The sequence below is a fragment of the Cebus imitator genome, unplaced genomic scaffold (genome assembly GCF_001604975.1).
Source record: "Cebus imitator isolate Cc_AM_T3 unplaced genomic scaffold, Cebus_imitator-1.0 Scaffold36, whole genome shotgun sequence".
Classification (NCBI taxonomy): domain Eukaryota; kingdom Metazoa; phylum Chordata; class Mammalia; order Primates; family Cebidae; genus Cebus; species Cebus imitator.
Window position 1 is genome coordinate 1,815,931 of NW_016107351.1, and position 21,884 is coordinate 1,837,814.

Sequence of the window (21,884 nt, forward strand, 5' to 3'; positions counted from 1 at the left end):
GTGGCAGGATTTCAGCTCCCAGGGGGGCAGATATTCTCTGAGCTAAAGGGCTGCTTCTCCCCGAGAGAGAGCACTGCTTTACCAGGTGTGTGCCTAACAGTTCTCGATCCCACTGGGAGAGCAGTGAGGGAAGGATGGCTCATTCAAAATGTACACACAGAGGCAGCTCCAGTACAGAGAGGGGCTCTAGGCCTTGAGATGCTCCTCCCAGGACACACAACTCCAGATGACGGGATAACATGAGACACAGCTCCTGCGTCAGTACTCCCCCAGCTCCTGCCTGGGTGCTCCCCAGTTCCTGGCCTGATGCTCCCCAACTCCTGCCTGGACACTCCTCCAGCTCCTGGCCTACATGCTCCCCTAGCTCCTGTCCAGATGCTTCCTCAGCTCCTACTCAGATGCTCCCCCAGCTCCTGGCCTGATGCTCCCCAACTCCTGCCTGGACACTCCTCCAGCTCCTGGCCTACATGCTCCCTCAGCTCCTGCCCAGATGCTCCCCCAGCTCCTGGCCTGATGCTCCCCAACTCCTGCCTGGATGCTCCCCCAGCTCTTGGCTTAGGTGCTCCCCAGTTCTTGCCTGGATGCTCCCTCAGCTCCTGGCCTGATGTCCCCCAGCTCCTGGCCTAGATGCTCCCCCAGCTCCTGGCCTGATGCCCCCCAGTTCCTGCCTAGATGCCCCCCAGTTCCTGCCTAGATGCTCCCCCAGTTCCTGCCTGGATGCTCCCCCAGCTCCTGGCCTAGGTGCTCCCCCAGTTCCTGCCTAGATGCTCCCCCAGTTCCTGCCTAGATGCTCCCCCAGCTCCTGGCCCGATGCCCCCCAGTTCCTGCCTGGATGCTCCCCCCGTTCCTGCCTGGATGCTCCCCCGGCTCCTGGCCTAGGTGCTCCCCCAGCTCCTGCCCTGATGCTCCCCAGTTCCCGCCTTTGTGCTCCCCCAGCCCCCCAACTCAGAGTGCTCCTTACCTCTGGCTAGGCCCCCTTTCCGGCTCCGCCCCTTCGGGAGCTCCGGCGGGAACCACCTGGCTTTTTCCTCCCAACCAGACCAGCTCCCTCTGGTTTCCAAGTTGCCTGCTAATCCAGCTGGAAACACCGGCCTTTTGGGGCGGGCGGGGGCGCTCCCTACGAAGCAGCCACATAGGGTGCGAAGTCCCAAGGCCCACCCAGGAGGAGCGCCCACCTTTCCCACGCGGCCAAGCTTGGGGCCTGGCAGGCGGCCGCCATCCCGGCCACGGCCGCTGGAGGGCGACCCTGCACCGCTCCTGCCTGCCGGCTCCCGTGGGAGGGCGCCTGTAGCGGGCGCCGGAGGTTGATCTCCTGGTTCACGCCAGGATTGAGAACCCGAGGCCGGAGCGGGAGGCCTCGGAGCCGAGTTCAGATCGCGGCCTCTACCCACCTGGCGGCGACTTCCGGCCCCGCGGCTGCGCTGCAGCTCGCCAGGTCGGGGCGAAAATGCAGAAACGGCCCCTTGGACTAAGTCACGACCATTCGTTTCTCGCAGCGCCGCGTGGCCGCCTGCGGGCAACCGAGCCACACACACGCCGCGCCCGCCCCACCGCCCGGGGCCTGAACGCGCTGGCCACGACAGGCAGCCCCCTCGGATCCCGAGACCTCCGCACCGCAGTGCAGGTGGGGGTCCTCGGCCCGCGCCACCCGAGCAGGAGCCGAGCGCGCGGGCGCCACGCCTCCCCCACCCTTCGCCCTGCGCCCCTGGCTGGCGCTCCCTCCTGCAGCAGCTGGGCCTGGAATTCCGGCTGCGGAAGGGGCAGCACCCACGCGCCGCTCACGCCATGCATGTCGCCGCTGCAGGGTCTCCGCCTTTCCAGCCTGGTCCCCGGCTGTTTCCTGGTGCTGCCCAAGAAGCAGGTCCCTCGGCCAAACCAGCCCCTGCCCCCGAGCCGGCCGGTGCCCTCAGCCTCCGGGCCAGGGGGCAGACTGCTGGCGAATGACAGGCCCTGTCCACCCTGTCCTCCCTGGGAGCTGGCTGGTGAGACGCTCGTCTGCCTCAGGGGGCCCAATGTTGGTCACTCAACATGAAGGGACAGAGTGATCTGACTGTCCAGGGTGACGGTGAGCTTGCCACTGTCCTGGCATGTGTGGGCAAGCGCCATGCTGAGAGGGGCTGGCCGCCCGCCCGCTGCCGGTGGCCTGACTCAGGAAACCTCGCCCTCCTGAGCAGCAGCGGGAGGAGAGGCAGCCGCACCGGACCTCTGGGGAGGGATTGGAGGGGATGGCCCTGCAGCCCTTGCTGGGACAGGAGGGACACTGCGGCAGCTGCTGGGGCTCCAGGCAGGGGCTGTCCCTCGGTCAGCTGGGTCACAGAGCAGCCGGCGCCTGGATCATTCTCAGGCTGCCCGAGGGGGAGGCTTCCGCTCCAGGTGGGTGACCCCGGGCCCTCGCTATCGCCCCCTCAATCTGTTTCCTCTTTCCTCTCTGCCTCCTCCAGCCTCCCTGGGCAGCCTCCTCTCTTTCTCTGGTGGAGCCTTCCAGCTTCCGGAGGCCTCCATGTGAGAGCAACAAAATGCCTTTGAAAGGAGGCTGGGGTGTCTTGGGAGCTCCGGTGCCCCAAAGGGTCACAGGGCCGGGGGCTAAGAAGACCAGAGGTGGCTGCCTCTGAGTAGGAGACGCAGGCCTTGCTGTGCTTTCAGGGGACACACAGCAGGGACAGTCCCCACTGACTTTCCTCCCAGTCCACCTCCACGAATTCACCTCCCTCTTGTCAACATGGGGAGTCTCCTGCCCTGATGCGTCTGAACCCCGCTTGGGGAGACGCCCTCCGGCCTTCGCCTTGGCTCTGCTTCCCTCTTCCCTCCTGTTCACCAGCTCCAGCCACCCCAACGGGGCCTGTTTAATTGATTCAATTTGTTCAACAGTAAAAACATTCCGCAGATGTCAGCCTCCCAGCACCCCACCCCTGGGGAGCCGCAGACACCTGCCAAGGCTCTGGGCTGGGAGTCCTTCCAGGGGCCACTTACGCCAGGCTTTGGGGGAGGCCCCTGGGCCTGGGAGCTCGCGAGGGTGGCCACGCTTATCAGAGCAGAGCAGCCACTTCGGCCAAGGGATTGCTCCATCCATGGCACCAGCGGCGTTCTGAACCATGATCCGATGCAAATGCCTCATTCTTAAGGGTGTAAGTGTTTTTAGACTCCCAGGTCTGGGAGGGTGACCTTGGAGATGACCCCCGTTTTAGTCAAGCTGCCATCCCAGGCCCAGGCCACTGTCAGGATCCCACCTTCTCCATCAATCCAGGCTTGGGGGCTTTTCCAGGTAATCAGTGCTGGGAGGGGTACTGAGGGCTCCCAGGTCCTGATCCTGTCCCCTGCAGGGGAGAGGCCCCTCGTCTAGATTGAAGCTGTGTCCACAGCTTCAGCGTTGCGGCCCGTCCTTCTCCCAGGGATGCGTGCGGTCACAGCTGCGCCAGGAGATGCTCTCAGGTGGTGTGTAGGGGAAGACGTGGGTCTGGAGGTCAGGAGACCCAGGCTGAGCCCCTGATACCCCTGCCCCGCCTGCAGCCCTCTCTCCCTGTGACGGTCCCTGGTCCCACCACTTTCCACCCCAGAGGGAGGCCACTGCGATTGACTGATTGGTCGTTTGAGAGACTGAGGAGATGGTTTCAGGAGCATTTGCAGAGCTGGCCAGGCTGTGACTGTGGGGGCCTCTGCCCACCCTCAAGCAGCCCTACCTGGGACGAAGACACCCACCCGTGATTAGGAGAAGGCTCACCCAGAAAACGGTCTCAGGTTAGAGTTACCCGGACACCTGCCTCCCCTGCTCGGGGGTCTCTCACGGTCCCTGTCAGGCAAGATCGGGCCTTTTTATCATTGGCTTAGGTTTCAGGAAGGTCCCAGGCTCATTTGTCAAGGGCTTCGCTTCTCCGCAATTCCCAGGACACAGAGAGGAGACGAGGGGAGGGAAACTGACGGACGGAGATGAAAGCACTCAACCCAGGACAGGCCCCGCGCTAGCCGCGCTTCGGGCGCTGGGTCCTGGCGGCTGTGAACAAGCTGGGGGTGGGGCATTGGGCCGCGCCCCCGCCCCCAGACGGCCCAGAGCGGACCCCGGCTCCGGGGCGGGGGCGCTCGCAGCTGCGCGGACCCCAAGGTGCGGAGAGAACAAAAGGGGCCCCGCCCCCTCCCCCGGGCCGGCCCGCCGCGGCCAATCGGCGCGGCCGCTGCCGCCTCCGCTCTCTGATTGGCTGAGCGGTGGCCAATCGGGTGTCCGGGCCGCCAGCCCGTGCTGCCCCACGTGGGGTGGCGCGCGCGGCTGTTCGCGAACCGCAGCGGGCGGGGCGCGTGGTTCGGTCGCGCGCGGCGCTCCTCGGGGACGCGACCCGCGCCATCCCCCGCCGCCCTGGCTGTCCCGAGGCCCCCAGCGGGCGGCGCCGAGGCTTCGGGTGCATGGGGCTCGAAGCCATTGCCGGGTGCTGTGCGGTTCCCGGCTCGGAGGCGCTGGGTCCGCGTAGCGGCTGGCCGCCGTCCACGCGGGAGGTGAAACGAGCGGCGCTCAGGGACCAGGAGCGAGGGCAGTCTCACCTGGCGAGGCGGGGAGGCCGAGGTGGGCTGTGGAAGGAAGAGGCGGGCCTGCCGCTGGTGGTGGTGGGATCAATTCATTCATTGATTGAGCCTGTCATTGACACCTTCTACTCCAGGGCCCTAGGGACACAGACAGCGGTGGCCCCAGCGGAGGCTTGGGGGCTAGCCTCCCCCCAGTTTCCATTAGTCTCCCTCCAAACTACTCCAAGTGGAACCTACAAGCATGTTTTTTGATATGGGCAATTGATAGAGTCTTGCATTTTTACGGCACCCTCAGACAGGGTATTTGGGGAGAGTTGAATAAATGGAAAATACATGAATTAAAGGAGAGATGTGCAGTACCCAGGGCCAGCAACAAAGGGGGGCTGCTACCCCCTGAGACCTGGAGGGCAGGGGGAGCCATAGGAGAGGCGGTCTCCAGGAGCCGTGACCTTGAAGAGGGACACAGCCACCCGGCAGGGAGGAGCTGCTGCTGTACACCGACCTCACCCCTCCCGCCTGCTTCGCGCGCCTGCGGGCTGCACATTGGCTGAAGCAGGTGGAGGCCAGGCAGCAAGGAGGCCCCGCGAATCCCGTGCCTACAGCCAGCTTCCCGGGGCACAGAGCAGGGGCTGGGGTGGGGCCCTTGGAAGGTGCCCAGCACCTGTCTGGAAGTGTGAGTAAAAGCGTCGTAGAAAATGTTCCTGTTTTGCTTTATTTTGTGGGCAGTGACATATAACGAAACCAATGTGTCTGCAGCCCATCTAGAGGCGGCCTAAGATGGGGCATGGCCAGGCTGAGTGCCCCCTCTTGAAGAACCATTAGGAGCTGCCCTAGAGCCAAGGGGGCCTTCCTGGGAGAGCTTCCCATTCGTGGGAGGCCATCCTGTAAGTGATGAGTCACAAAATGAGGCAGGACTGTGGAGGAGGAATCCCCGTGTCAGTGTTTGTGCCCGGCTCTGTCCAGTCACCTCTTCCGGGGATCCTCTCGGATGCTCCGGCACTTGCCCATCTTAGCAGCTGTCACAAGCCACTGCTGGCCCCTTAATTCCCAAGGGCAGGGACTGATCCTGTTCGCTGTCGTCCCTTCAAGGGGCCTGCATTTGGAAGGAGGACGAGTCAGCCTGGGTGCAGCCTCCGCCTCCCAGACTCAAGTGATCCTGCCACCTCAGCTTCCCAAGTAGCTGGGACTACAGGTGTGTGCCACCGTGCCCGGCTACTTTCTATTTTATTTTATTCATTTTATTTTATTTTTGAGATGGAGTCTTGCTCTGTCACCCAGGCTGGAGTGCAATGGCACGATCTTGGCTCACTGCAACCTCTGCCTCCTGGGTTCAAGCGATTCTCCTTCCTCAGCCTCCTGAGTAGCTGGGACTACGGGTGCTGCCACCACACCCTGTTAATTTTTGTATTTTTAGTAGAGACAGAGTTTCATCATGTTGACCAGGCCGGTCTTGAACTCCTGACCTCAGGTGATCCTCCTGCCTTAGCCTCCCAAAGAGCTGGGATTATGGGTGTGAGCCACCGCTCCCGGTCTTAAATTGTTATTAAAAACGTGGGCTGGGTGAGGTGGTTTTGGCCTGTAATCCCAGCACTTTGAAAGGCCAAGGCAGGTGGATCACTGGAGGCCAGGAGTTTGAGACCAGCCTGGGTAACATGGCGAAACCCTGTCTCTACTAAAAATACAAACAATTAGCTAGGCGTGGTGGTGGGCACCTGTAATCCCTGCTACTTGGGAGGCTGAGGCAAGAGAATTGCTTGAGCTGGGGAGGCAGAGGCTGCAGTGGGCTGAGATTGCACCACTGCACTCCAGCCAGGGCAACAGAGTGAGACTCTGTCTCAAAGTAATAATGATAATAAAAAGTGAAGTAGGCACACCACTCATAAGCTGCGGATCACTGGACTTTCTCCTCCTTGTATATATGCACCCGTCAGCCTGGTCCAGAGAACCTGCAGCCCTCAGAGGCTCCCTTGTGGCCCTCCCATGCCAGCCCAGGAGCTTTGACGCCCATCCCAGAGGCTGCTGTCCCTGGTGCTTAGTCTACACCAGCGGAGCTGCACAGTGGTCCTCTCCCTCGTGCTTCCCGCAGCACGTGCTTCCTGTTCTGGCACGCCGCTGCATGTCTGCGGTGGTTCTCTTCGTTGCTGTGTTGTATTCTGTTGCTACTGGGTCTCTTGTTGACAGACATTTAGGTTATCTCCCAAGTTTACGAATAGTGTTGCTACTGCAAACGTTCAGGTGTGAGTCTCCCGGACCTGTGCCCAACAGTGGGGGTCTCTGGTGGGTATTGGCAGACATGCCAGCTCTCCAAGCCGCTGTCCTGACCAGGTGCGTTCTGATTGCTCCACACGGTGCCAGCACTGGGGACTATCTGTCCTTTCCCATAGGCCATTAGGGGGTGGGGAAGATGCTCCATGTCCCCATCCTCCCGATGCCCCTGTGGATGGGAGACTTACTGGGGGGCCTGCGCTACTCCGCGCACAGCCACCAGCAAGCACTCTGGGATTGCAGCCTCAATTCCTTCCTCACGTTTGAAACCGGAGTTCAGAAGATGAAGCGTGGCTGGGTGTGGGTTGCTGGAAGGCCTGAGGCTTGCAACCTCTACGCAAGGTCAGGAATGAGGCAGACAAGACAATGGGTGGAAGAAACAGGCTGGGAGTGGGGCTCTGGCATTGGGGGAGGGTAGAGAGAGGAACACGAGTGGTGGGAGCCGAGGAGGGGTGGGGAGGGTGGAGGGTCACGGAGTCGGCAGTCAGCACTCACCGGGACGAGGCTTACCTGACCGGGGTTCACTGGGTCCCTGCTTGAGCCCAGACCCTCAGCCAGGAGCTGGGGACGTAAAGTGGATACCCAGGCAGGGGCCCTGCCCTCACATTGATGACAGGCCTGGGGAGGCTGCAATCAAGTAAATCCACAATAAACACATAATTACAGGCTGCACCCAGCGCGTTGTGCCGTGAGAGGGCCCGGCCTGGCAATAACTTCAAGCTGAGAGCGGACCTCGGCCTCGGAGACCACAGAGCCAGCGGCTCTCAAAAGGGGGCTCCAGCAGAACAGGGGTGCGGACAAGTGGAGAGTGTATGTCGTGGGTGTGGCAGGCAGCGCTGGTCACAGAGGAGAGCCAAAGAGAGAGGGCGGACTGACTCGGAGCCAGCACAGATGTCAGAACTAGATTCAGACTCCACAGAAACACCACAGAAATACTAGTGACTTCAGCAAGGGGGATGGTTATTTTTTATTTTTTTGAGACCGAGTCCCACTCTGTCACCCAGGCTGGAGTGCAGTGGTGCAGTCTCGGCTCACTGGAACCTCTGCCTCCCTGTTCAAGCGACTCCCCTGCCTCAGCCTCCCGCGTAGTGGGACTACAGGCGCGCCACACCCGACTACTTCTTCTATTTGTAGTAGTGGCAGGGTTTCACTATGTTGGCCAGGCTGGTCTCGAATTCCTGACCTTGCAATACAGTTCCCCCCACCCCCAGTAACTGGAAAGGAAGAGCTGATGCTGGAGAAGAGGCGCCAGCAGACCCAGTGCTCAGCTGTGTCTCCCACGAGCTGTCCTGCTGCTGTCACTTTCCACATCATTTTCAAGACAACGAAATCAGGTCTCAGGAAGGCCAGTGGCCTGCCCGAGGGCCCACAGGAACCTTCCAGAACTTCCATCTATCTGACGAGGAGGGGGCTCCAGACCATGACGCCCCCGCTGCTCTCTTCCCCGACATGCTCCTTCTCTCCCGGCCCCCGGATGACCAAGGCTGTGACGTCACCACTTTAAGCAGGACGCAGGTGTGGCCACAGACCTCTTCCCATCTTCCTGGAGCACAGCAGGCCTGGCGGGGACCAACCGCGAGGTGGCCAGGCTCTGGATGGCCAGGTGTGCCCTCAGCACTGGCAGCCCCTTGCCCCACACAGAAGTTCAGGCACAGAGAGAAGAGGCTGAGCCTCAGACACTGCCACTGCCCTCTATCCTGGCCTCAGCCCCCATTTGGGCCCAGCATCAGCATCCTCTGCAGCAGCAGAGCTGGGTGTGATCCTCCCACCCTGGCCTTCTGGAGCGCTGGGATTACGAGGTGAGCCACTGCACCTGGCCCAGAGCGTTTTCTCTGCATTCACATCCACGTGTGTGGGACAGGACCAGACGTGAGTTTTGTGCTGCCACTGGCCCTGCTCAGCTCCCTGGCCGAGTGGCTGGCCATCATTCCTATCAGATTAGTGAGGTAGACCCTGCTGACAAAGGAGTGTCCAGTCCTGTCTTTCGAGGAGGTCTTTGTGTTGGGTGCTTGCGGGTACTCAGGAAGGAGGGCTCCCCTCCCCCTTCATGAGGCCTCAGCCAGCCCCAGTGTTTGTGGCACCGTGGGAACCCAGAGATGCTCAAAGCATGCACTGTCACCCAGGCCGTGGCGGATCCATCACTTCTCTGTGGAGGGCAGAGGCTGAGGGTACCCAGACCCTTAGGGTTTTAACTGCTGCAGTCAGCTGAAATGTGGTCAGCACAAAAGGAAGCTATGGTCAGAACGGCCTGCTCAGCGTGGGCCTCTGAGCCTCCGAGGACCAAGCTGTCATCAGGGTTCTGTCTTTCCGTTTGTTTCTGTGTGTCTGTCCTCTGCCCTTTCTCTGTGTTGGCCTCTGCTTCTCCACTGCAAATGCGTGTTTCCCTGTTCTCCAAGGGGGATGGGGCAGAATGGGGCCCCATTCTTCTTCATGACCCATCTTCATGACCCAGACAGGGCCAGGCCAGCTCCTTCCCAGTGTGGTTACCCAGTGGGAATGCAGGGTCCTTGCCCATTCCAGGAAGGGGTGTGCCCCTCTGGGCCAGGGGACATGGCCATGTGATCATCCAGGCCTTGGGCTGGGGTAACAACTCTACCAGAACCACATGGGTCAGGCTGAGGGCAGTTCCAGCATGAAACAGGGGCATCTGTTGTCAGGAGTAGGTGGCAGGAAGACCTTGGGGCAGGCATGGCAGTGGGGCCCACACTCAGCCCCTGTGGCAGCCACACATTCCCTTGACCCACGTCCACGACTTTAGGGGCACCGTGCGGCCATCTGATGGTCAATAAAAACACTTCCTTTTGGCCTGGAGCGGTGGGTTACACCTGTAATCCTAGCACTTTGGGAGGCCGAGGACGGCAGATCACGAGGTCAGGAGTTCAAGACTGTCCTGACCAACATGGTGAGACCTCATCTCTATTAAAAATACAAAAATTAGCTGGGTGTGGTGGCGTGCACCTGTAATCCCAGCTATTTAGGAGGCTGAGGCAGGAGTTGCTTGAACTCGGGAGGCAGAGGTTGCAGTGAGCCGAGATTGTGCCACTGCAGTCTAGCCTGGTGACAGAGCCAGACTCCGTCTCAAAAACAAGCAAAAAACACAAACACTCCCTTTCCCCGCAGGAGATGGGCCGGCCCGCTGCGCTGTGCCTGCTATCTGGGATGCCCATTCCCTGAGTTCTAGTGAGGGTCTGACAGTTGTCGCAACCATGGAGTGGACGCTGGAACTACCCACTGCCAACATACCTGACACCCGACAGCAGGGAAAAAGGAAAGAAGAGAAAACAGAGCATGTGGACCCGGGCAAGGAAGTGGAGGATCCCTCCTTTTCCTCAGGGGCCCGAGCTGCCGCCGGGATCTGCGGGACCTTCACTCCTGACCTTCCACTGCTGCTCTCGTCCCCAGCTGGAGCCTCACACGGGGGCTCTTTCCCTGGTGGGCGACCTGACGTTTATTCCTGGGGTGTCTGAGCCCCTGTGGCTCTTGCCCTCTTGGAGTTGTAGGGGTCCCCCGTGAGCGTACTGGTGTGTCGTAGGGGTACGTTCTGAGGTCCCCAGCTCTACCCATGTCCCCTTGCCCAACTGCAGGCCAGAATGGCACCCCTGCACCCCCTTCCTTCCACTCACTTTGTGGCACATGGAACGTGAAATGGCTCCGAATCCCTGGGCTGTAACAATGTCCTGCTGCGGGTGCCACGCTGCAGACCCGTGCAGCTCGGAGTCAGGATGGGAGGCAGAGCTTAGGGGCACTAGCGTGACAGTGAGAGGCTGAAGCTCCTCCTCCAGGTCCTGCCTCCTGGAGCCGGGACTGGAACTTATGCTGGTTTGTGGGGTGCCTGCCTCAGACTGACCAGGCTGCAGGTACCAGGGACCAAGGGTGAGACGGGACTGACCTCAGCTTAGCTCCCAGTTGTTCCTGTGCCTGGAAATGAGTCCCTCGGTTGCCGGGGCTGGCGGGGTTCCCTGCGCAGGTCTAGAGGTTCTCTGGGCCCATGGCACGACCTCATCCAGAGCAGCGCCTACTCCTGATGGGAGCAACTCGTGTTGCTGCCCAGGCTGTCACGGAAGGAACCAAAGTCATCAATGTGCCCCACAGCACTGCCAGGTGCCCGTGAAGCATGGAACCGTGGCTGGGATTTCAGGTCCATTGTGGCTTCTACAATTGAGAATTCCCCAGTGGGAATCCAGGCCAGCCATGGGGAGGGCAGTTTCCAGAGGGAGTCTTGGTGTTTGAGCTTCCTCCCTGCCCACTGCCAGTCTGTGGAGCCAGCCGCAGGCTGGCTGGGGGGAGGGAGGTGATGAGCACCCCGGGTGGGTCATGTGTCCACCTGACTCTGAAGCACTCTTCTGCAGTGGGCCTTCTGCTGGGCTCACGTGCACCTGCCCATGCTCAGCCTCCAGGCACAGCCCAAATGCCTGCTGACCCTCCTCTTCCTCGAACTCCCCCGACTCCTGTCTGCCATTTGTTCATTCTAAGTCCCTCATGTTTGGCCAGATGGCCAGGCGCTGCTCAGGACTCTGTGTAGGCCTTGGCCTTGAACATGGAGACATCTGCTGGGTGTGCTGCACCTTGGGAGGGCTGCCTGCAGGGTGGGGCTGTGAGGGTGCGGCCATCCACTCGGGGCGGGGCTGGCATCCTAGAGAGACGTCTGTAAACTGAGGCGGCTGCCTCCTCCATCAGCAGGTGGTGGGCTTTGCAGAGGCCGTGGGTTTGAGGTGAGGGGGTGTCAGTGTAGCAGGACTGGGCTCCAGTAGCTTCCTGGGCCTTCAGGGCCTGCATGGTCTCTTTCTGCCCCTTGATGGCTGGCTGGGTGCAGCTGCTTGCAGCCAGGTGGGCTGGGAAGACCGACTTTATGTTGGACAGCTGGGTTTCAAGGTCAACCGCCATTGTGTAGGCGGGCTGCCAGATTTAATAAAATATAGAAGCAGGCAGGGTATGGGGCTCACACCTGTAATCCCAGCACTTTGGGAGGCTGAACAGGGAGTTCGAGGCAAGCCTGGGCAATATAGCCAGACAACCCCCAACTCTGCAAAAAGTAAAATTAAAAATTAGCCAGGCTAGTGGCACGTGCCTGTAATCCCAGCTACCTGGGAGGCTGAGGTGGGAGGACAGAAGGTGGAGGCTGCAGTGAGCTGAGATCCCACCACTGCACCCCAGCCTGGGCAACAGAGCGAGACTCTCACTGTCACTAAATAAATAAAACAGGACGTCAAGTTAATTTAAGTTTCAGATAAAGAATGAATAATTTTTAGTATAAGTACACCCCCGATATTGCATGGAACATGCTTTTGTTACAAATTACTTATTCTTCACCAACAACGTGAATGACGCCTCGGGCTCTGCAATCCCATTCTGGACTCCGAGGTTCGGCCACGGTCAGAGCCCAGCGCCGGGAGAAGAGAACGTGGTGCGTCCACTGCAGGAGGCCACAGGAAGAGCTCTGGGCCCACTGGGTCCCAGTGGTGGGTCCTGATGGGAACCGGATTAGGTCACGTGCCCAGCCCACAGCCAATCACGGTGGCAGAGGAAGCAGAGCTGCTGTGATTGGCCTGGCCTGGGTCATGTGACCGGAGAGAGGCATGGCCGTCCTGGGGACACGTGCGTGCAGGGCGCGTATCTGCCCGGGAGGCTCTTCCCGCAGCTTCCGGGACCCTGGGACAGTGGCCTCGGACACCCTCTGAGGGCTTTGGCTTTTCGGAGTCCCGCATGTGTGGGGACAGCGCAGTTTCCCTGCTGATCCTTCAGAATCCCCGCTGCCCCACAGAGCTTGCAGCCCTGAGCAGAGGCTGCCTGGGCTCTGGCGGCGTAAACCTGCCTGATTCATCAGTGGGCGTTCGTCCCCTTCCTGTTGGGGCCCCGCGACATCACCTCTGGCCCTCTGCACCCTCGCTCTAGATTGGCTTTCCATCCCCGCCCCCCAAAAAGACGCACCATAGTGGGGGCTTCTGAGAGCACCCGGCCAGGAGTGCTTCGCCTAGGACCAGAGTGGGGGCTAACGGGGCCAGTGGTGACAAATATAATTAGCCTGTCAGTGTGGAGTCTCCCCTCACTGGTCTGACCGCCGGCCCCTGAGCCAGCCTGTTTCTTATAAGTGAAAACAGATTTCCTGACAAGGGGCAAGATCATAAACTTGTTCAAAGGCTCCCAAATAAAAAGGGTGGTTTTAACTTTCCCCTCTCAGCAAACCAGATTGTGAGGAGGCCTCTAGACCACTCCACCACTGCAGGAAGGGTTTGAGAGCCTGAGGCTCCTCGCTGCTGGAAACCTTCAGGCAGAGGGGCTATGGGAGGACTCTGGCTTAGCCCACCCCACTGCCATCTGGAACACTTTTTCTCAGTGAAGCCCCAGCCCCCAGCCCGAGGCTCAGTGAGACCAGCATTCCCACTGGACTAGCTGATCTGCCCCGGGGCTGAGGGCTCAGGCCTAGAGGCTGTTCTCCAAGTTGCTGTTTTTTGAGGTGATGCCAATGGAAGACAATTCCTACCTAGCAAGGCCCTTCTCCTGCCTTTCTCTGCAGGCTGCCTTAGTTCAACTTTTGTCTTCAGATTAAATTAAAGGAAGCAACTCAGATGCCCCCGGAAGTGCATTCTGCTAGGGGCTGAGCTTCCTAGAAGGGCAACAAGACTGCTCCCCTCCCTGGGGGCCTGGAGCTGCATTCCTTAGCTGCTCCATACTGGGGAAGGAACCCGTCCTGTGTCCTTCGATGTGGCTTCTCCCTTGGAGTTCCTGGTGTGTCAGGTGCCAGGGCTTCTGTGCTGTCCTTCTTCCCTCCTGGGCTCTGAGTTTCTGGGGGGTGGGGGCTTTGTGTAATCTTCTCAACACTGCATCCTGGCGCCTGGCACAGGACCTGGCACACAGTAGATCTTGAGTTTATATTAAAAGTTGAAATGACAGAGAGATATGGATGGGCCGATGGACAGAGAAGTGGATGACTAGAAGGAAAAAGCTGTGGCCATGCCAAGAACAGATCACATCGTCAGGGCTGAGAACCAACATGCACTGAGTCTGCTCTGATGGGACAGGGACATCACAGGCCTCTGCTGGCAGGATGGCAGATTCTAGGATATCTGGGATAGGGTGGACGTGTTGTTTCCCCACCAGTTCTGGGTATCATGAGGGACCCTGCTGTCCTCTGTCCAGAGAGACAGGACTGATTTCCCCTGAATAGTAGGTGTTGGCTCAGGAGGCCTAGGGTGCTGTGTCAATCCCTTGCCTTTTCTTTCTGTAAATGGGTGCAGTCAGCCTCCAAAAAACAGACAGGAGACACCCATCAGAGTGGCCCCAGTGACTTAAAACACAGGATACAGCCTGCCTGAAACTCAATCTAAGCAAAGGAAAGGGTCAAAAGACGCCAGGGGGACGTGGAATGTAAGAAAATGTGTTTCCTAGTGCTGCGGCGACGTCGGGCCGAGACCGCGTGTCGTGCTCACGGAAAACCCTGCTCTGGGCCCCACGTGGCTACTGTTGGTGTCTGCTCTTGGTCTGCCGCTTCTTCGTGCTTTGGGGAGGACTCTGCCCAGGACCTCAGGAGTCCTGGGGACTGAATGGAAGCGGAAGTGTGTCTGGCCTTTGGAAGTGAGGCAAGCACTGCCAGAGCCCTGAGCGCAGAGCTGATCTCTGTGGCGAGGCGGACACATGGGAGGTCTGGAGGCGGGCCCTGCTCCTCTTTCTGCCCAAACTGGCCTCTCAAGCCTCCCTTGGGTGCGGGGGGGGGGGACACAGGCCTGTGGGCTGAGCCTGTGAGCCAAGGGAAAGGGACCCCTATGCTGACAGGACCCTGCCCATGCATCCGTCCAGAAATCCCTTGGGCTGCCTGTGAGCCCATCCTGGTCTCATGGGTGGGGGAAAGAGACTCAAGGTCTGTATTTCACAGAGAAGGACCCTGGGGTCCAGGTCATTGGAAAGGCAGGCTGCCCCTGCACGCCTGGCCCCAGGCTGCACCCCTACCCCACCGACCAGTGCCTGGGCCAGCTCCCCAACTGAGGCAGGGGCAGGCGTGGGGCCTGGGTCACTCAGGCTCCTGGTCCCCCTGCCAGCTGTGCTGTGGTCCCAGGCGGGCACTGAGTGGGGGCCGGGCCTTGAGCAACCCACCCGCCTGTCCCCAGGAATCTCGCTCCCCTAGATGTGTCCTCGTCCCCGTCACGACTCCAGGCGGCCTGAGGTCGGTTACAGAGGCTGTGGTGCTAGGGAGGGTCCTCTGGCTTAGAGGAGGGAGGTGCTGGCTTCTCACTGGGACTCCCGGGGAACGGGACAGGGTGGCTGTCGGGGGAGAGTGGAGGCTGAGGGGCCCAGGTTCCTGGTAGGGGCTTGGCAGGAGGCAGGGATCTATTCAAAGTCATTCCTCTGGGGTTCTGCCTCTGCTTGTTTCCTTAGCCGGCACCCAGGGGCCTCCTCACCCTGCCTGCTATAGACTCAGGAGACTATCAGAGGCCACCGGCATGGGCGTCTGGCCAGCTCCAGTGCCTGGTGACCCCTCGATGGCTGAGGTGTGCGGCTGCCTCTCCCCCAGTCCCTGCAAACCCCCAGCAACCTCACCAGGCTGGGGACGGACAATTAAAGCCCCCCGGTCCCCAATTGGTTTGTGGTATTAAAAACGAATTGCGATCAGCCAGGTTGTCATTTCTCCCTGATAAAACATCACTTTTATTGATCTCGCTCACCCAGTGCCAGCATTTATCTTGCTCCAGCATTTCACATAATGGCTCGTTTGTCTTGATCAAAGTGTAGTCTTGCATGTTTAACCCTTGGGGCTCCGCAACTGTGCAGGCCCAGCCCCCCCACCATCCTTCCCACAACGCCCCACCCTTTGCTGAAGCCCTGTTCTGGGGGCAGGACGTGCTGGAAGGCAAGGATGGCCCTGTCTGAGATAAGGTGGGAGCAAGTTGGGGGGAGGAGAGGCAGTTGAACCAAGTGTAGGGCAGTGGGGTCTCGGGCCAGGCCCAGGTGCAAGCCCGGCCCTGGGACTCACCAATGCACCCTGCAGGGCTCCTGGGAAGGTCAGACGTCGAGGTCGGGGGCTCACCTAAGTCTGCTGTAGACCCCACTGTCTGTGCCCAAGGCACCTGCCTACTGGGCTCACCCCAACCATTCCTGGGCTCACTGGTGTCACCCCCTTCAGCAGGCCCCCTCCCCTCTGGCCATTTCTGGCCCTCAGCCCCACCTGGATCTCTGATCTGGCGCTGTGCCACCCAGGCCTTTAAAGCCTCTCTCGGTGCCAGCCCCTCCCCCAGGTACCTGTGCTGGCCCGGGCCCTCTAACCTGAACCCGCAGGCGCCTGGCTGGGCTGGCCCCTCTAACCCTGACCCCTCTCTAACCCTGACCCCCAGGCTGCAGAGAGAGTGCCCCGATTTGACTGCAGACTCTGCTTAGTGCCTGTGGAGCAGCCACTGTCCAGGAGAGAACAGGCTCAACTGCTCTAAGGGGCCTGAGATCCGGCCTCCGCCATCCTCTAGCTCCAGCAGCCCCTGCTCCCCCGCTGACCACCTCCTGGCCACCACAGCTGGCTCTTGACTGTCCTCTGCCAGCCCTGCCCTGGGCTCTTCCAAGACAGCCCAGGCATGGCTCCCTCCATCGAGCCCACCCGGCTGCCCCGGGGACTCAGTGGTCTGCTTTGCTGCATGAGGATGTCTCCGCTGCCACATGCGGCTGGGGACAGGGAGCCACAGCGCTGCCCCACCAGGCCTGCTCAGCCCCGATACCTCCCTTTTGGCTGAGACGTGGCGGCCAACCTTGGGTTCCATGTGTGGCCCCACTGCTCTAATCTCTCCCATCTGCCTGCCGTGAAGGTGGACCCATGGGCCACTCATTCCCCACCGTGGCTCACTGCCTGGCACACTGCTGGCACCAGGCAGTGATGGGTGAATGGAGGATTTGAACCCGAGACCTGCTGGCAGAGGAGGTGCTTTGTGGGGTTCCCAGGCAGATGTCACCCCACCAGCCTGGGCTGCACCCGCTCTCTTGCCCCAGAGTCCCTGTTGCCCACCTTCACCCTCTGTGTGATTGCTCTGTCGGGCAAGCTCATGGGGTGTGCAGGAGGCAGCAGTGTCCACGCAAGTCCTGTTTCAGGGAGCCGGGGCAGTGGCCACAGCCCTTCCTCCCTGTTTTGGCCTGGATTCTGCCCCAAAAAAGGAACGGAAATTACAGAAGTCAGGGTCTCCTGAGCCCATAGGGAGTGTCTGGCCCCACCCCAGTCCTTCCTTTCTGACCACAGAGGACCCCTGACCCGGAAACCTGGTCCAGCAAGCCCTCCCTCCTCAGCGCTTGGCCGGCCAAGGCCCCCATCTGCTCCCACCCTCGCTGCAGCCCGGGCACGCCGCCCCTGAGCACCTCCCTTCGCACTCACGGGGCAGGGGCTGGGGCGGCGCTGCTGACTCAGGAGTCATCCTCCTGGACCGTGTTTCCTGGCCTTGGGCACAGCTGCAACCAGACACTCAGGGCCACGGGGGCGGATGTGTGCTGACCTCATGAAGCTTCCCCAGAGACCCCGGAGGTGGAGGGGAACAAGACCTGTCCTCTGCCCCTCGCATCCGTCAGGCTTCCTCTGACTCTGCAGCCCCCTGAGCAGGGCTCTCTCTAGTTGGGGCTGCACTGCCCCGTCCGCACACCTGGGCCTGGTGATCCCTCACATCTGAGGCCCTGCCCAACGTGGCAGCTCTTACCCCTTGTGCCCTCCAGTGGAACCTACTCTGGCCCCAGACTGGTTCAGGCTAGACAGGGACTGACCAGGGGTCTGTGAGACCAACCAGGGAAGAGGCCTCCTCCTGCAGGGGCCCCACACCTAAGCCCACCCGACCGGTTCCGGTCACATGTCCCATTCCTGGCTCAGTGCCCTGAGGGGCTTCACTTCAGCCACAGCGGGGGTGGTGGGGAGGGGGTGGTGGGGAGGCCTGGCCCAGAAGCCCCAGCTCTGGGAATAGGAGGCTTCTGCTGGGCCCTGGAGCCCTGGGGACCCAGGAGTAACCGTGGGATACAGGACCCGGGACCACTGAGAACCTGTACAATAGTCCATATATTTATTCTTAAGCAAGTTATCAATAAAAAATTTAATACTAAAATGCCTTTACATAGAGTCTGCTGTTCATAAAACCTTTGTGTGTTTTTTGTCTGTTTTTAGTGTTTACATTGAAAAACAAATCCAACCATCCCCTTAGTTTACACATTTACAGGAAGCGTGCCTTCGTCACGTTGACCACGGAGAGGGGGAGGGGTCACACCATTCGCACACACACAGAAAGGAAAAGAGAAAAACCAGGGACAAATCGGAGCCCGGCAGAAGGACAGGAGCGCAGCGGTGGGGCCAGGTGTCCGACCTCCGTGGTCGCGCCCTGCTCGGCCTCTGGTGCAAAACGCCTGCCCTCCAGCTCCCACGGCTCAGTGTGTCCTCAGCGGCGCGCGCTTCCTCACGGGACGTTGTTCTGATCCCCGAGCCTCAAGCAGGACCTCATCCAGCCACCTCCCCAGACAGCCACCGGGAATGAAATACTGCACTCATGCAAGACAAGGAGTAGGCTCGGGGGTAGGAGTGGGGATCCCCAACCACAACATGACCCCCCGGCCTTCAGCTTCTTAGGGAGCCTCCGGAAATGGCCCTTCAAGGAGGCCAGCCAGCAGGTGAGAAACAGTCCCTCATAGACCCAAGAAAAAACGGGGGGGTCAAGGGGACCTGGGATTTGGGGGTAGGGCACCCACCAGCACCCCTGGTTCCACGGCCCACGGTGTGGGTGACAGAGCCGGTCCCAGAGCAGTGGCTAACTTGGGGGGCTTTCCTGAAGCTCCTGTGGGGCCAGAGGAGCCTTGGGGTGAAAGGACACGGCAAGTGTGTGGCCCCACCATGTATTTCTGAGGTTGAAGGCTGTCGGGCTCAGGTCCAGGCAGCCCTGTCTGTCCTCGGCTGTGGGAGGAGCGGTGTGAGTTCTCCTGGGTTACTGGGGCAGAGCCCCTGAAAGGCGCTCCTTGTACCTGGGGCCAGGATGTGGGCTCAGGTGGTCGGGGGACCCTTATTCTATGCCCCAAGCATTAGCCCATCAGGCCCTCTGATCTACCAGGTGTCCCCAGAAAAGGCCCAGAAACCTCTAATGGTGTAGGGGCAGGCAGAGGGGTCCGAGGGCCAGGCAGACGTGACTGGTGGAAAAGGGGGTCATGAAGGAGCCTTCCCCTGCTTGTGGTGGGCCGGGGGGCAGAGCCTGCCCTGGCCACAGCACTTCCGGCCTGGCCCCACCACCACCTATGCCTTGAGCAGGCCAGCAAGCTTGGCCAGGGCTTTGGGGGCAGTGATAAAGGTACCTGGGGAGGAAAACGGGGTGTCTCTTCCATGTACTCTGCTCTGGGGTGAGGAGAGAACCCGCCCTCGTGGGCCCTGAGCCCTGCCCAGTTCAGGGACCTGGTCAAGCTGCCCCTTCACGCAGCATCTGCTCCTTTCAGGAAAGTTAGGGACCTGGTGGTGAGTAGGGGCTCAGAGCTGGGCCCTGCTTCCAGAGTGTGCCAGGGCGGTGAGGGTGAGGGGGCGAGGGGTCAGCTTCTCCCTGCTCTGGGTGGAGGCCAGACTCCGTGGCCTTAAACCCACTGGCCATGGAAACGGAAATCAGATACAAGTTGGAATATGTATTCGGGAAATACGATCAAAGCATCGCTTTTTCTTATCAATACCTTAAAATAGTTGTTCATCTTTGTGTTGTTTTGAGCGGAGGTGAGGGGCACATGTCCACTGTCACACTCCCTGGTCTGGGCTTTACCTCTTGAACCCCTTTTTTCCCCATGGCCCCTCATCACCACCCCCGGCTCCAACACTTCTTTTCTAGGAGACATACTGAAAAGAAAGAACCCGACTGACTTTCATCTTGCACGGGCATCCCCCCCGAGAGATCAGAGGGTGCCGCCAAGGCTCCACCTGAGCCTCCCGTGGCCTCTGCCTCCTGCCCCTGCCCAGAGCTGCCTCTGTCATCCCAGATGCCCTGTTGGAACCCAGCTGGGCTGAGAACACTGCATTTCCAAAGGAAATCCCGGGACGAAAATCGTTACACACAGGCAGACACACGCACCCACACGCGCACACATGCACACACACACGCACATACACACACCTCGACACGTGAATAGGGAAAAATCCTTTTCCACATTTTTCAGTAAAACTTCCCCACAGAAATACAATATTTACATAGAGAAATAAATAGACAACACACCTGATTTCTGCTTTCCCTGGTGGGAGACGGTCGGAGGTACTAGGGAATATGGCTTGGATTAGAATCTCCCGTGAACTGCCGGTGCAGGAAACGGAGGGCGCTGTGGGTGGGGTGGGCCAGGGACCCATCGGGGCCACCGCCCGACCCTCCGCAGCGGACGGGACGGGACTGGGTTTCAACGCCTAGAGCGCTTTTTCCAGGGAAACCGAAGGAAAGCCTGGGCTGCCCATGGGCTTGCATATTTGCTCAGACTCGCCCCTGGGAGGCCAGGCTGCCTCCCACCCGGCGGCTCGGCCCACGCCAGGCTGTGCGCACAGGGTCCCCGGCAAGGGTGGGAGGCATCTGCGGTGGGCGGCTCAGCACAGGATGGGCACGCCGTCGGCTGTCACCAGGCGCCCGGTGGTGGGGTCATAGGTGCCCGCCAGGTAGTAGAGGTCCTGCCGGTCCTGGCACTTGCGGCTGCGGGCCATCTGCTCGTACTGCTCACGCGCCACCACCTGGCACTTGTGGGAGATGGTCTGCACGTCGTTCTCATCCTCGTGGCAGGACTGGTACAGTGCGTTCTGGGGACAAGGTGTGCAGGGTGTCAGTGGCTGGCCTCAGCCAGAAAAACCCCCCCACCCCAGCTCTGTCAGGGTCCCTGGAGGGGCCTCTAACTATGTGGCTGGAAGACGGGAACCAGTCCAGAGACCGAGGAGCCTGCTGGGGACCCTCTGTGAGCTGTCAGAAAAATGCTCATTTCCCCAAAGATGGATGCGTCACGTGGCCTGGGAAGTGGCTTCTTCTCAAGGAGGAGCAGAGGGCGTGTGGACAGCAATTTCTGTCGCTGGCTGGCATCGGTGGCAGGGAGGGCCCATAGGGTGGGGGCTGCCACATGTCCCAGGAGTGAACTGGGCCTGCCGGATGCTGAGCACTGCTGTGGCCACAACCCCCGACCAGGTGACACTGTCAAAGCAGGGAGGGACCCGGGGCCCCGCTCCAGAACATGCCCACGGGCCGTGGCACCTGCTCATCAAGGCTGTGATGGGGCCGGGTGCTCTGTGTTGGGGCACAGTGCTGGTTGCCGTCCTATCCCCTCCCCGGGTCCTCCCTGGGGACCTAACCTTGCTGTCAGCCCCTGAACTTGCCCGACCGCATGGACCTCATGGGCCTCACCTTGCCATCAGCCCCGCACCTGCCCGGCCCCATGGGCCTCACCTTGCTATCAGCCCCGCACCTGCCCGGCCGCTCGGGCCTCACCTTGCCATCAGCCCCTCACCTGCCTGGCCGCTCGGGCCTCACCTTGCCGTCGCACTGCCTCTTGCCCAGCTTGGTCTCCTCGGGGTGGTAGAACCACTTGACCTTGACCACCATGTTGCTGCCCCACGACTCCCACATGCTTTCGATGCGGCCGATGTATGGCAGGTTGGGCCTCCCTGCCGAAAGGAAGACGGCGCAGTCCCCGACACGCAGCGTCTCCTTGCCCCGCACGATGGCCTTGTAGAACAGCTTCCGCGCCTTCCCCTTCATGCCGCGCCGCTGTGGGGGACACGGGCAGGCACTCTGAGAGGTTGGGTCATGGCGGGAGGTGGCGGCCAGGAGGCTTGGAGGGTGTGGGTGTGGGTGACAGTGTGGGTAATGGTGTGGGTGTGTGTGTGAGTGAAGGTCTGAGTGGGTGTGTGAGTGCGAGTGGGCGTGAGGGTTTGAGTGTGGGTGTGAGTGGGTGTGTGTGGCTGCAAGTGAAGGTTTGTGGGTGACGGTGAGTGGGCATGTTGGTGTGTGAGGATGAGTGTTGGTGAGGGTGTATGGGTGGGTGAGGGTGTGAGCGTGTGTATCTGAGTGTTGCTGAGGGTGTATGGGTGGGCATGCGGAGTGGGTGTGAGTGGGTGTGTCTGTGAGCGTGTGTATCTGAGTGTTGGTGAGGGTGTATGGGCGGGTGCGCACGTAGTGTGGGGG

At 60.6% G+C, this 21,884-nt stretch overlaps 1 protein-coding gene across 7 annotated transcripts in view; it reads right to left on the reverse strand.

Moving 5' to 3' along the window:
• Positions 1 to 17,760: 17,760 nt before the first annotated feature.
• BAHCC1 (BAH domain and coiled-coil containing 1) overlaps positions 17,761 to 21,884 on the reverse strand; it is a 67,419-nt gene continuing 63,295 nt past the window's right edge. For all 7 annotated transcript variants that reach the window (XM_017524884.2, XM_037737192.1, XM_037737193.1 and 4 more), the window contains 2 exons: positions 21,231 to 21,467; positions 17,761 to 20,512 (listed from right to left, as the gene is read on the reverse strand). In XM_017524884.2, coding sequence (XP_017380373.1) covers positions 20,306 to 20,512; positions 21,231 to 21,467 — 444 coding nt within the window. In that variant the 3' untranslated portion in view covers positions 17,761 to 20,305. The remainder of the gene's footprint in view (positions 20,513 to 21,230; positions 21,468 to 21,884) is intronic.